At 48.5% G+C, this 13,596-nt stretch overlaps 1 protein-coding gene across 3 annotated transcripts; it reads left to right on the top strand.

The window, feature by feature from the left end:
- Positions 1 to 5,386: 5,386 nt before the first annotated feature.
- LOC102074465 (GDNF-inducible zinc finger protein 1) lies at positions 5,387 to 13,566 on the top strand. 3 transcript variants are annotated; one of them, XM_074536738.1, is made up of 8 exons: positions 5,387 to 5,491; positions 5,718 to 5,830; positions 7,473 to 8,384; positions 8,979 to 9,833; positions 10,686 to 10,780; positions 11,308 to 11,475; positions 11,998 to 12,155; positions 13,010 to 13,566. In XM_074536738.1, the coding sequence occupies exons 2-8, from the start codon at positions 5,769 to 5,771 to the stop codon at positions 13,250 to 13,252; spliced, it is 2,493 nt and encodes an 830-aa protein (XP_074392839.1). In that variant the 5' UTR covers positions 5,387 to 5,491; positions 5,718 to 5,768; the 3' UTR covers positions 13,253 to 13,566. The 3 variants fall into 3 exon arrangements, with proteins under 3 accessions (XP_074392839.1, XP_074392841.1, XP_074392840.1); XM_074536740.1 differs by having other exon boundaries at positions 5,440 to 5,491; positions 5,718 to 5,897; positions 13,010 to 13,565; XM_074536739.1 differs by lacking the exon at positions 5,387 to 5,491 and adding an exon at positions 5,498 to 5,643.
- The last annotated feature ends 30 nt before the right edge of the window (positions 13,567 to 13,596 follow it).

Raw genomic sequence — 13,596 nt, 5'->3', positions numbered from 1 at the left:
GCAGCTCAATGGCCGTGCCTAATGGCCGTGCTGGGGACGGATCAAAAGGGATTAATTGGGATTTTAACGACCTTGGACACTTGGCTTGCGATGAGTTCCTGGCGTTCCATCGGCTTTGTGGGGATGGATCTTGGCATGGAGCTTCTCCAAGCAGGAGAGCTGAAAGAGGAAAAGATGGAATAAGAGGAAGGCAGATGGGAATTTCTTAATGGAATGGGGTGTTAGCATTGGAACTGCTCAGGGAAGTTTGGAGTTCCTGTCCCTGGAGCAGTTCTGGAACAGGATAAAAGCAAATGGGAATTTTGTGATGGAATAGGTTGTCAGGCTTTGGAATTGCCTGGGAAGGTTTGTAGGCTCACTCCTGGAACTGTCCTTGAATTAGAGATTAAGGAGATGGGAATTTCTTCATGGAATGGGATGTTAGCATTGGAATTGCCCAGGGACATTTGGAATTCCCATCCCTGGAACAGTCCTGGATGGAATAAGAGATGAAGGCAAATGGGAATTTCTTCATAGAATGGGTTGTTAAGGATTGGAACGGCACAGAAGGGTTTGGAATTCCCACCCCTGGAGGAGTCCAAGGAATACCTGGATGTGGCACTCCTGGGCTGGGTGACAGGTTGGACACGACAATCCCAGAGGTCTTTTCCATCCTCAGTAATTCCGTGGGATTCTGTGGAACTAAAGGCAACATCCCAAGCTGCAGCTGGGGCTGAGCTTCCCCAGCAAGGCCCAGGATGACTCATCCTGAAATTCCCCAAAATATTTTGCCAGGTGTTTGTTTCTCCAGGCAGCTGCTCCTTCCATGTTTAGTCATTCCTGTGCCAAGATTCCACACCCAAACTTGGACTAAAAAAGGCCATTTTCTCATCCTTGCAGGAGCACCTGGAGGCAGGAATACTCTCCCTGAAAACATTCAGGGCTCAGGACGCAGATATAAACTGAGATTCCCGCTTTTCTCCCAAATAATTTGGATTCGCAAACCACGGTGAGCGCTCAGCACTAAGGAAAAATAAACACTGAGGGAAAAATATTATTGCTGGGAAGCCAGATATTTACATTAAAAAAGAAAAATTGGGATAATTCTGGTGGCTAAAAGTCAAGAGGCTTCCGTAGGAGGACATGAAGTTTGGGATCTTGCAAGGGAATGCTGCTTTCTGGGGAACAACGGAAAAACACAGCCAGCTGTTGGAAAAACACCACTTAATCTGATGTCTTTAGATTTATTTTCCTTATAATTTTCCCTGCTGAACAGCTGGGATCAGCTGGAATTTGTCCGGAATCACCTCCATGAAATCAGCAGCTCTTTTAATCGGAGTCTTGGAACACCAGGAGCGTAAATCTGGCAGGAATTCCGTCTTTTCTTGCCATTAGGAATAACTCTGGGGGTTGTTTTGCTGGATTTCTTCTGGCTGGCAGCAAGGTGCTAATCTGAATTTACTCCCTGGGATCCTGTCCATTCCGTACAGTTTTATGGCGGAATATTGAGTTGGAAGGAACCCTGTGGAGAAGAGGAGGAAAAAAAAAGGGATTTTCCTCCCCACCTCCTAATCCTAATGGAATATTTGTTTTATATTGAACTGTACCTAAACAGGAGGCAGCTCCTTTCCAAGCGGGAAAAGCATTAACATCCTGTCCATTAGCTGGAGACTAAACATTATCCACCTGTTTTCCAGACCCCAGATGGGGAAACAGGATCTTTAGGATATTCCATAACCCCCAGACTCACTTATTTCAAAGTTCAACCAGAACTCAACTATTTAAATATCAATTAAAACAATTTCAATTTGGGCTTGACTGGGCTTGTTAAGGAGTTAAAAATACATGGATCAGGCCTTCAGTATCCATGGAATGTGATGGAAAACCCTTCGCTTCCAGAGGCAACTTCTGGGTTTGGTGCCCACAGTTTAGCAGGGGTTAAAATATTTGGGAGAAGAAGGAAAAGAAGTTTGCGAAGTGCCAAGAGGTTAAAAATGTGTGATAAACAAGTAAATGAGCAGTGCTGAGGATTTATTTTGTGCCAGAAGGAAAACATCATAGATACACTCCCAGAATTTGGATTTCCATCACCCTAACACATCACTTGTCAGGAGTGTAGGGTCAGGATTGCAGGGAATGAATCCCAAAGCAGCCCCACTCCCTCTTCCCTCTGAAGCTGTGGGAATACATCCTATCGCAATCACTGCTACACAGGAATGAGCTCCCGGGAAAAATGAGAGGGAACGTCCGGAATTCACAGCCCAGCGCCAAAATCCTGTGTTCCTTCATGCCCAGGGTGCTGCTGAGCTGGCTCCAAGTTCATTCCAGAGAAACCCTCCCAAACTGGGGTCTTGACCGTGGTGGGAGCCCTTCCAGTGACTCTCGGATGTGTCCCCACGTCAGGGACATGGAATTGGCATTCAAAGCGTTCGCTCCATAACCCCAGGGAACACAGAAGGGTGAAAAGGGCTTTTAACTGATTTGTTATTTATTTTTTTTATTTAATTATATTTTATTTAATTCATTGATTGCCTTTATCCATGAAAGTCATTGGTTTCCCAGAGGTCCAAGTGTTCAGCCTGGAGAAGAGAAGCTTTGAGATTACCCAAATGCAGCATTCCAGGACCTGAAGGAGCTCCAAGTGACATGGAGAGAGATTATTTCCACGAGCCTGGAATGATGGGACAAGAGGAACTGGACACTGCCAGACAGCAGGGATAGATGGGATTTTGGGAAGAAATCCTTCTCTGTGAGGGTGGGGAGGCCCCGGCACACATTTCCCAGAGAAGCTGTGGCTGCTCCATCCCTGGAAGTGTCCAAAGCCAGGTTGGAGCACCCTGGGACAGTGGTAGGTATCCCACGGCAGAGGGTGGGACTGAATCATCTTTAAGGTCCCTTCCAACAAAAACCATTCCATGATCTTGGAATTTGATGGCTGGACTTGATGATCTTAAAGGTATTCTCCTATTCCCACTTGGTTTGCTCTGGTGTTCAGGTTTTTCCCACCAGAACCTTGGTGGGAATTAAACTTTGCTGGTTTTTAGGATTCTAAAATCTTCTTTTTCAGACAAAACACACACAGACTTCCCTCAATTCCCGCGTTTTCCAAGTGACACCAGAATCTTGGAAGCATTCTGCCAGGATACACAGAACTCCTTCTCCTTGAGACTGAACATGAGGGGGAGAAACCATGAGATGTTTGATTTGTAGCACAATTCCATGCCAAAATTTCTTACGGAGAACAGGACAAGAGGCTAAGCAGTACTCAGTGCTGACAGACGGAGCAAGGGCTGCTCTGTACTTTCCATCAGGATTTTCTCTGGAATCTGCCTTTTTAGCCCATGCTGAAAGCTCTGTCCCTGCTTCACCGATGATCTGGAGTTTGCTTGGCTCCTGAGAAAAGGCTTTTGGAAGCTCTCTCTGCAGTGCCATGGTTGATATCCATGGTCGGATTCCTCTGGATTAAGGGGATGAGCAGGGCTACAGTCCAGGCAGCTCTTTCCGAAGCCTGCAGCATCCTCTGGTGGAGCCATAAGGAAGGGATATCCATCCAGGGAAAACACACAGGGATGTTTCGCTGGGGGGCTCCAAAATGTCCCCCAGCTTTGCTGGGAAAAGCCAAAATCACCAATGCCCCGGCGCCGCTTCCTGCTGTGCTCCATGGGGAAGGAACCTGGGACTTGGGAACACTTCGATCCCTTGCTTTGCTGGAGATGTCCTGGCTGACCTTGAGCCACAAATGCCCGATGGATCAGGAGCAGAACCTGACTGGCAGAGGCAACTCCCAATTTTCCCCCTTTTCCTGGTTTTAGTCACCACGATCAAAACCTGCGGTATTTCTCCACTCCCAACCAAGGGAAGTGCCCAGATAAAATCTGAGTTCCCAGGCTCCAATTCTTTCCTGGATTTTGTTGTTTTGGCTTAACAGGTTGTTTTATTTCACCATCCTGGCGCCTGGAATTCTTCACCCACCACAGGACACCTGGGACTGGCATCTCTCACAGCTGCCTCCCACGTGTTTCATCCCTTCTGCTGAAATTGCAAAATTAGGGATTGGGAAAGAGCAGCTGTGATGCTGTTCCTTCTCTCTCCCCACAGGAGAGACATGGAGAATTCCATGGGTTCTAGAGAACCCCTGAAGTGCATCTGAGCGCATGGAACATTTGGAGAATCAAGTGAATCTCCTGAGAAACAAAACTGGTGGCAAAGAGCAGAGCGAAATCCAGCCTTGGGAAAATCCCTCCTGGGATGTAGGACACACAGATACAACCCAGCAGTGTATCCAGAAATTCCCTCCATCCTTGTGGAATTCGGACTAAATTGGCCGAGAGCTTCCCAACTCCTCTGGGTGAGAGCTGCCGAGCACGCAAGTTTTCCGATAAAGGAAAAGCAAACACCATTCCCTCGTGCAAAGATACAGGAATATTATCCTGACATTTTCAACACGGATCACTCATATTGCTGCTCGTTCTTCCCGCTCCAAGAGCTGTGCCTGGACAATAGAAACATTCCCTGGCTACAAACAAAATAATCAGGATTGAAAACGTGGATAACACAGATGTCTGCCTTTCCTGATTTATTTTTTTATGAAGGAATTTATTTTACATTTCCTCGGGGAATTACAGTCATCCAACATTTTTTCCAGCTGTTAAAATGTGAAGACTTAAAAACCTGCATTTAAGTGGGAAAAAATGCTTCAAAAGAGGAATTTATCTTGGAAAAAAATTGGAAGTGCTTGGTAGCCCACCTTGAAATTATTTTATGTGATAACAGACAGGAATATGGGCTCACCAGTGGGAAGAAACAGGGAGACCTTGTGTTTGTCCTAATCCCGGATTTAGCCCACTAAAACTCAGAGCTTTGTAATGGTTTATATAAACACCTCTCTTAACTCTGGCAGTGTGAAAAATGCATATTTTAAGATTGGCTTTTTTGCAAATATTAAAATTAATATTATATGTGTGATGTTAGAAAGTTATGCTGGCATTTTTCTCAGGCACTGATCTCCCAGTATCCACAGAGGATATCACAGTATCCTCATGGATATCCCAGTATCCACAGTGGATATCCCAGTATCCACAATGGATATTCCTGTACCCTCACGGATATCCCAGTACCCTCACGGATATCCCAGTATCCACAATGGATATCCCAGTATCCACAATGGATATTCCTGTACCCTCATGGATATCCCAGTAGCCTCACTGGGAGAGCATGAGGAGCTGCGCCAGCAAACTGAGGACACGCATCACTGAGGTAATTTAACCTCATTGACTTTTTGAAAGAGTGAAAACAAACTGTTTCCAAAACGGGTCATTTTGCGAATGGGGTTTTTTTTTTGGGGGGGGGGGGGGGAGAGATTCGGGTCAATTTAAGGCACGATTTAAAGGGTTTTTCCCCAGTTGTGTGGGAACGCCCTGCCCTCACTCAAAATGGCGGCGGCGCTGAGGCGCTGAGGCCGTGGCCGCCATGGCGCTTTCGGGCGGGAGCCGGCGGAGGCAGCGGCGGCGGGGTAAGGGCGGGCCGGGGTCGGGGCCGGGAGGGACCCTCGGGATGGAGCCCGGGAGCACTGGGAATCATCCCCGGGAGCGGCGGGAGCGATCTGGGCTGCTGCTGCCGGGCGGGAGGCGATTCCCGGCTGCTGCCGCCTCCGGAAGCGCACAGGTGACCCCCCTCGTGTCCCGGAGCGCTGAGCCTGGCGCTGGGATAAACATTCCCTATCTCTGCTTTCCTCGCAGCGCTTCACATCTACGGATAAAAATCTTGTGACTGCATTCAAAATCTAGAAAATGATCCCGGCTGTACCAGTGGGGAAAGGAGCAACACGGCAGGGCGGCATTCCCGAAGGATGGTGAGCGCCGGTGCTGGGCCAGCCTTGAATTCCTCGGGGGAGGAGCCTTTGCAGGGGTGTCCCGAAGGTAACGTGGGTAGGGAGAAATCCAAACGCTCTGTGTTTCAAAATAAACCCCAAACTTTAGGACTTTTAGAGGAATTTGGCCAGCAGTTTGCTGGAGGGAGAATGGAAATTCTCTGGAGCATAAATGGAGGTTTTTCTGGAGCGCAAATTGAGTGCTGGTTTGTTTCTGTTGTTGTTTTTTGGGGTTTTTTTGTGTAGGTTTGTTTGGTTTTGTTTTGGTTTGGTTTTTTGTTTTGTTTGGTTTGGTTTCTTTCCTGGAGCATAAATTGGTGATTTTCCTGGAGAATACATAGAGATTGGAGGGATAAATGGAGATTGATCCTGAACAATAAATAGGGATGCTCTGGAACATCATAAATGAAGATTTATCTTCATAAATGAAGATTTCAGGTGAATAAAATAGAAATTTTTCCAGCAGGTAAATGGAGATTATAAAAATATACAAATATAAATATTTTCTTGGAGATTCAGGCCAGTGTTGGGCTTTATTTTTTTAAAGGAATTGTACAGATTCCAGTTGCGCTGATTCCAACTCCTCATCAGGAACTCTGTAATTGAATTGAAATATGGTTTGAGTTTTGCATCAGTTCTGCTGCAATTAAAGTGTCTTTGCAAATAATCTCTTGGATTAATTATGCTTTCTGCAAATCTCGCACACATGTGCACATTTTTTAAGTATTTATTCGCAAACTGCCAGGGAAAAGGCTGGAAAGAAGTTATAAACAAACTCATAAAATGAGGAGGAAATGGGGATTTTGTTTAAATCCTTGGAGTGCGTGTTTTGGAGACTTAAGAATTCGGCAGCACTTTGGAAAACTAAAGATCAGCTTCCAAATGGGAACAGAAAATACAAATTTCAGGTTTTTTTCTGAAGGGAAAAATGGTGGGAATTGATGGATTTGTGGAAAGATGCCTCAGTTGCTTGGGGGGTTTAATCCAGAAGCAGCTGAACTCGGAGATGATCTTGGAATTTATCTCTCCCATCGGGCTCCGTGTCAGATCCTGGTGTTGGAAGAGCTCCTGTGGGAGCATGGATCGGGATCTTATCGCAGATGGGAATCTCGCAAAGGAGCAGCAGGAAATTAGCACGTGCTGCTCTCATTGATTTCTTTAAGCACTGCACACAAACCAGGATTTTCTGCTGGAAAACACGGAGGCAGCAGATGGGCTGGAAGCTCCTGTGGATTTTGGAGCTGAACCTCGAGATCTGCACTGCTTCCATTGTGCTGGGGTTGTGTCTTCATGTGGGAATGGTTGGCAGGTGTTGGGTTGGGAGCATTGCAGAGATCCCTGCTGGCTGTGGGAATTACCCAGTAGGAATGTGGATGTGAGCAATCCTTTTCCAGTAGAATTTAGGAAGCACTCTTTTGCCCATATTCCCTCAATTTCCTGCTCCTGGGAGATGGTTTAGTTCAGGTGGCGGTGCTCCATCAAAGGTTGGAAGTCTTTTCCAATCTCAGTGGTTCTACAGTTCCACCTGTGAAGGGTGAACAAGGAGTTAGGGCATGGAATTCCACTGGGCTTGAATGGAAAGATAGGAAAAATCATTCTGACGTTTTTCTGTTTCTTCTGGCAGGATGGAGAAGAAGAAAATCCTGATGAAGTCCAAGGTTGCTGCTCCCAACCTCCTGAGGGCTCTGCATTCCCTGTACCGGCTCGGGCACCTGTGCGATGTGACGGTCCTCACCCAGCACCTGGGAATTCAGGAGGAATTCCTGGCTCACAAAGCTGTCCTGGCAGCTTCCAGCAACTACTTCAAGGGGCTTTTCCTGCACCAGGAGATGCTGGACACCCAGAAGTGCACGGTGACTCTGCAGGACATCTACACCGAGGAGTTCACCTCCTTCCTGGAGTTTGTGTACACAGCAGAGGTGGAGATCGAGGCGGGAAAACTCCAGAGGATGAAGGAAATAGCAGAAAGGCTGGAATGCAAGGATTTGCTTGATATCTGTGAGGAAGTGAAGGCAGAGGGCAGGAAGGGCTTGGATTTGAGCCTCCACCTGAAAGGGCAGAGGGGTGAAAACAGGGGATCGCAGTGGCCTTGTATCCAGCAAGAGGAGAACCCCAGGAACTCTTCCCAGGTCGTCGCAATTCCCATGCAGAGGAAACTTTGGGATAGGCAGAAACATAAGGAGCTGCTGCCGGGCTATGAGTTCATTGGAGGCCAAGCAGGAGACCTGGAGCAGGAGGCCACAGCTTTTCCAGCCCCAAAATCCAGGCTGGCAAAGCCACCCGAGTGCAACAAGCCACATTCCCCAGCCAGGCTGGGTGTGGATATCACCAGCCTGGAAAGCAAGGATGGCCATTCCCTCCAAAGGGGGCAGGAGGGGAAGCAGGAATCCCAGGCGTGTCCCTACTGTGACAAGGCCGTCAGCTCCAAGTGCGGCCTGGCCGTGCACATCCGGACACACACCGGGGACCGGCCCTTCCGCTGCCAGCGCTGCCCCGCCAGCTTCACCCACAGGGCTGCCTACACCTCCCACCTCAGGTACAGCATTCCCGGGAATGCCCTTCCCTGGGATTCCAGGGTAAACCATTCCTGGAGTCCTCCCTGCCTCAGTTCCAGAATTCCTTGGAGCTGACTCAAAGCGTGTTGAAATTTTTCGCTTGGCCTTTCAGTGTGGATAAGTGGATTGAGGTCTCCTAGATGGGCAGTTTCCCATGGGATTAAGGGGGACTTGTGCAGCCAGATTTCATTGGAATCCTCAGATCTGGGGTTTTAAGGAGGAATTTTGTGTCTCTCTCTGGGCATTTAATCTCTATTTCTTTTTGTTTAAATCCATAATTTCATGGCCTGGGAGGAAAAGTACATCCTACATTCCTGGTCAGTGAAAAATACAGATCTTAATGAACTGAGGCATTTTAATTTGAACTGAGGCATTTTAATTTTCTTTAATTATCTGGTCCAATTCTTCGCAAAATCTCCCTATTTTCAGGCTTTCCAAACACACTGGGAATTTCTTAAATGGTGCAAGGAACAATTCAAAGGAAAGGACTTTTCCCCCAAGGCCTGAATTGATACAATTAAACAATTAATAAGTTTCAATTAAACCTAATGGAAGTTGTCCTCCATTTTTAACAGGAAAATCCATGAGTCTGGGCAAGAGAGGAAACTCCTGCCTGTCTACTGGATGGTGGTTCCACCCACACATGGCCCAAACCCCACGAGCTGTGACAAAGATCCCAGTGGAGAGACTTGGGGTGGGACACCAGAAACCTCAGGGTGTGAGGAAGATGCCGGGAATCCATCTGTTGCTGAAGCAGAAAGGAGCAAGGAGCAGGAGGAATCCCAGGAAGCTGAAGGAGGGAATGAAAATGAAGGTGGGATGAGTGTGAAGGGTGAGGAGCAGGGACACTATAACACAGGATACTCAGAAGTTGAAGGAAGCAGAGACAATGAGGAATGTTCTGAGGTGGAAAATGAGGACGAAGCCTCAACAGAGAAGGTCAGCAAAGAACCCGAACAGGGATTTAAACTAAAGGCCAGTAAAAGCGTGGCCAGCAAGAAATCCATCTACGTGATCCAGTGCGACAAGTGCCAGGAGCAGTTTGTCTCGCGGAAGAAATACGTGGATCACTGCCGGGAGGCGCACCAGAGCCTGCCCAGCAAGGTGTACCGCTGCGAGGTGTGCAGCAAGGCCTTCGCCAGCTGCACCAGCTGGAAGGAGCACCGCGCCTGCGTGCACAGCGACGAGAGGAGGTTCTCCTGCAGCCTCTGCCAGGCCACCTTCAAGAGGAAGCGGGATGTGAGGACTCACTCCATGCGGAAGCACGAGGGCAGGGCCAAGCGGCCGCTGTGCTCCGTGTGCGGCAAGATGCTGAGCTCCCGCACAGCGCTGGTGTTCCACATGCGCACGCACACCGGAGAGAAGCCCTACGAGTGTGGCGTGTGTCACTCCCGGTTTGCTCAGCCCTCCCAGCTCAAGATCCATACCAGGTCACATTCCAGCCATGCACATTCCTTGCGCCTTATATGCCGGGATATGGGGTTCAGTGGGGTCCGTGATTAATTCCCTTACGCAAAGGCTTTGGCTCCACGTTGCATCTCTCAGGGTCGGGATTTCGACATGGATACCCTGTCCAAACTTGCACGGAATATCCGTCATTTGGGACAGGCTCTAAAATCCCACAATGGCCCTCAGTGATGAAGAGTGAGTCAGGGATCCTGGAGAAACAGACCCTGAGCAGTGCTCGCCCTCAGAGCAAGGAATTGCCATGGGATTTCATCTCCATGTGCAACTCCAAATCTGCGCTGCTCAGCTGGAGCTTGACGGGATGAGTTGTTCCCTGGTGGTGTCTTGTGTGGATGTGCCCTTTCCCAGGAGAGGGTGAATCATCCCATGGAATTTCCCATCTTTCTCCAGAGCAAGATTGATGATAATCTTTTGTCCTGACAGCTCAAAATCAGGAATGATTTTGGACATCATCCTGTTTGGGTTGGAATAAGTTAAGATTACGCTCAGATTTTTCTGATTCTTTGTCATTTTCTGTTATTTTCTCTTTATTCTCCTTTCCCATGCTCTGAGCTGTCTGCGAAAAAAAGATGGATTTTTTAGGGCCTGAAAGCGATGAAAAGGTAAATTTTAAATGGGAATTTTGAATTTTAAAAGGTAAATTTTAAATGGGAGTTTTACTCCTGGAGTGTAGCACCTGTACCTGGAAACAGTTTTCTGAGGGAGCAGAATTTCCTTTTCCCACTACATTTAAAACCCAAGCATCCTTTCCAATCCAGTATTTTAGGGATCAAGACCTAGTTAATTACTGATCTTTGGTGTTTTCTCTCCATTAGATCCCACACTGGGGAGAAGCCCTACATTTGTGAGGACTGCGGCGCTTCCTTTGCTGACAAAGGAAAACTCACTGGCCACAAAAGGACACACACAGGTGGGAATTCAATATCCCAGGTGGTTTTCCCATGCCTTTTCCTGTTTTATTGGTGAGACATGAAATAAATGCCCCCTTTTTTTTCCCCTTTTTTTTTTTTTTTTAACTCATGGAAGAGTATCTGAGTACCAGGAAGGAATTAATAAGGATAGAAGGACTTTTAGCCTGGAAAAAAGGAGACTCTGGAGGGATTTTGCTGCTTTCCACAATTCCCTGATGGGAGCCAGGGGAATTTGGCTCTACTCCCAAAGAACAAGTGATAGGATGTGAGGAATGTCCTCAAGTGGTGCCAGGGGAGGTTAGGGTTGGATATCAGGAAGAATTCCTTCATGGAAAGGGGTTATCAGGCAATGGAATGGGATGGAGTCCCCATGCCTGGATGTGCTCAGGGGACAGCTGGATGTGGCACTGGTTGGACTCGATGATCTTGGAGGTTTTTCCAGCCTGAATTCTGTGATTTGCAGACTGGCTCTGAAGGACAGAATTCCCCTGGGAGAGTTCCCAATGTCCATTTTCTCTTCCCTCAGGAGAGCGGCTCTTCAGGTGTGACGTGTGTGGGAAGCACTTTGCCACCAACGAGTACCTCAAGTGCCACAAGCGCTGTCACCTGGGAGCCAAACCCTACAGGTGTGAGGTGTGTGGGAAAGCCTTCGGACTCAGAGCCTCCCTGGCCCAGCACAGCAACGTCCACGCAGGTAATTCCAAGGCTGGGAAAAGGAACGGTGGCTTTGTGGTACTTCCCAGTGTGGATGGGGACATTCCAGCCCATTGCTGAATTAGGGGATACCAGAATCATTGAGCTTGGAAAAGAGCTCCCATGTAATGGAGTCCAAGCTGTGGCCAATCCCCACTTTGTCACCAGCCCAGAGCACTGAGTACCACGTCCAGGCATTCCTTGGACGCCTCCAAGGATGGAAATTCCTTTGGAAGCAGGGCTCATGGGAGCGTTGTGTGGTGTCCTAGAAACCTGAGGCCTGGATTGTGCAGCTGAAGGAATTTGGAGTTGAGGATGGAGTTACAGAGTAGTCTTGGCTGGTATTGGGAAATATTTATCATGGAATGGTTGGGATTTGGAAGGGACCTTAGGGGTCATCTCATTCCACATCTTCCACTCTCCCGCTTGCTCCAAGCTCCATCCAGCCTTGAACACTTCCAGGGAAGAGCCAGCTGCTCTCTCCTAAGTGCCCCTAACCCTTTGCTGTCCCTGTCATTCCCAGAGACCCGTCCCTATTTCTGTGAGCAGTGTGGCAAGGCCTTCACGCAGCAGGGAGCTCTGCGGCGCCACCAGCGCATCCACACCGGCGAGAAGCCCTACAAGTGCCGCGCCTGCGACAGGCCCTTCACCGACATGTCCACCCTGCGCCGGCACGTGGCGGTAGGACATCCCCCATGGCATCTTCCCCCTCCTCAGTGCCACCTCCAGCCTGCCAGAGCCACCCTGGCAGCGGGAATTTCCACCCCTCAGGAGGGGCTGTGCTAGGGATGGGTTTCAGGCTAGGACGGTGAGCCGCCATCTTAAAGCCACCATGTTGAGGCCGCCATCTTAAAGCCGCCATCTTAAAACTACCATCTTAAAGCCACCGTCTTCTCCTGAACTTTGTGGGATTTTGCTCCAGCAGCACGCCAGCTCCCACTGGTGGCTGCCAATCCTGTCACCTCCCAGCCCTTGGAGAAGCGTCACCATCCTTGGGAGTGACTGGATACAGCACTTCCTGGTGGTTGTCATCTCCAAGATTTTTCCTCCTGCTTCCATGAAAGCATTTGAGGAGGGACTCAGGATTTTAGATTTTTTATGGATTAACTGCAGAGTCTCCAATGCTTTAACCCTCATTCCAGCCCCATAACACCATGGTTTATTCAACCTCGTGCTGCACATTAGCAGGAATTCACACATTCCCAGCGTACCACTGGAAAACGCTGAGCTCGGCTCTTCCCAGAGACCTCCAGGTCCTGGAAGTGACAGCACAGACAGAACAGGAGGTTCCCTTCCAGCTCCAAGTTAATATTTTGCCTGTGTGCTGAAATTCCAGCTGATTTTGGATGCATTCCATGGCAGCAGACCCAGAAATTCAGCACGGATTTGGCAAAAGAGTCTTGTTTGTGTTTGAGTTGAGACTTGGAGCGCGGGATCGTGGAGTTATCCCAGAATTGTTGGATTTAGTTAAACACTTGGCAGTTAAAAATCAGATCTAATTGTTTTCCTGTCCCACTCCCTTTTGTTTTCCCCAGATCCATGACCGGAATGCTCACTGGAGAAGCTTCTTGATTGACCTCACACAAAAAAAAGACCACAATTGGTCCAAAATAGAGACTTTAGTGGAAGCGCATCCGGGAGGAGATCCCGTGCCGGAAATTTGGACGGTTGACCACGGGAAACTTTATAAACCAGGAAGTGCTAAAGCAGCAGCAGCACATGTGACACCTGGGCTTGAGGACACCGGGGACACTGACCCCTCCCTTTTGTACTTATAAAGTCAGCTTTAAATCCAAAAATGGGTGGTTGGAGGCAGAATGGTGGGGGTTATCCTTTGGAATGCAGGGAATCATTCCCAGTGGTCACTGCAGCTGCCTTGAGAGCTGCATTGGTGGTGGTAAAGGGGTAATTCCTCATGAGGGTATTTATTCCACTGAAATGTTTGCATCTGTCCAGAGATTTATTTTTCCCAAAGCTGTGGGAGCATCCCATTGGGAATGGGCAGGGCGGGGTGTGTGTTTATACAAACACAGCGCTGTAAATCACCAGTTCCTCCTTTAATAAAGCTGCCAGAGCTGCCCAGCCCGGCCCTCCTTCATTCGCCCGCATTTCCCAGGGGAAA

This window comes from Zonotrichia albicollis, chromosome 3, assembly GCF_047830755.1.
Source record: "Zonotrichia albicollis isolate bZonAlb1 chromosome 3, bZonAlb1.hap1, whole genome shotgun sequence".
Classification (NCBI taxonomy): domain Eukaryota; kingdom Metazoa; phylum Chordata; class Aves; order Passeriformes; family Passerellidae; genus Zonotrichia; species Zonotrichia albicollis.
This window is presented reverse-complemented; position numbering and strand designations above follow the sequence as displayed.

Excerpts from the sequence above, each read along its gene's own strand:
- LOC102074465 (XM_074536738.1), top strand. The coding sequence starts at position 5,769 with ATGATCCCGGCTGTACCAGTGGGGAAAGGAGCAACACGGCAGGGCGGC. Across the intron at positions 8,385-8,978 it reads GCCTACACCTCCCACCTCAG|GAAAATCCATGAGTCTGGGC; the intron begins GTACAGCATTCC and ends CATTTTTAACAG. Across the intron at positions 12,156-13,009 it reads CCCTGCGCCGGCACGTGGCG|ATCCATGACCGGAATGCTCA; the intron begins GTAGGACATCCC and ends TGTTTTCCCCAG.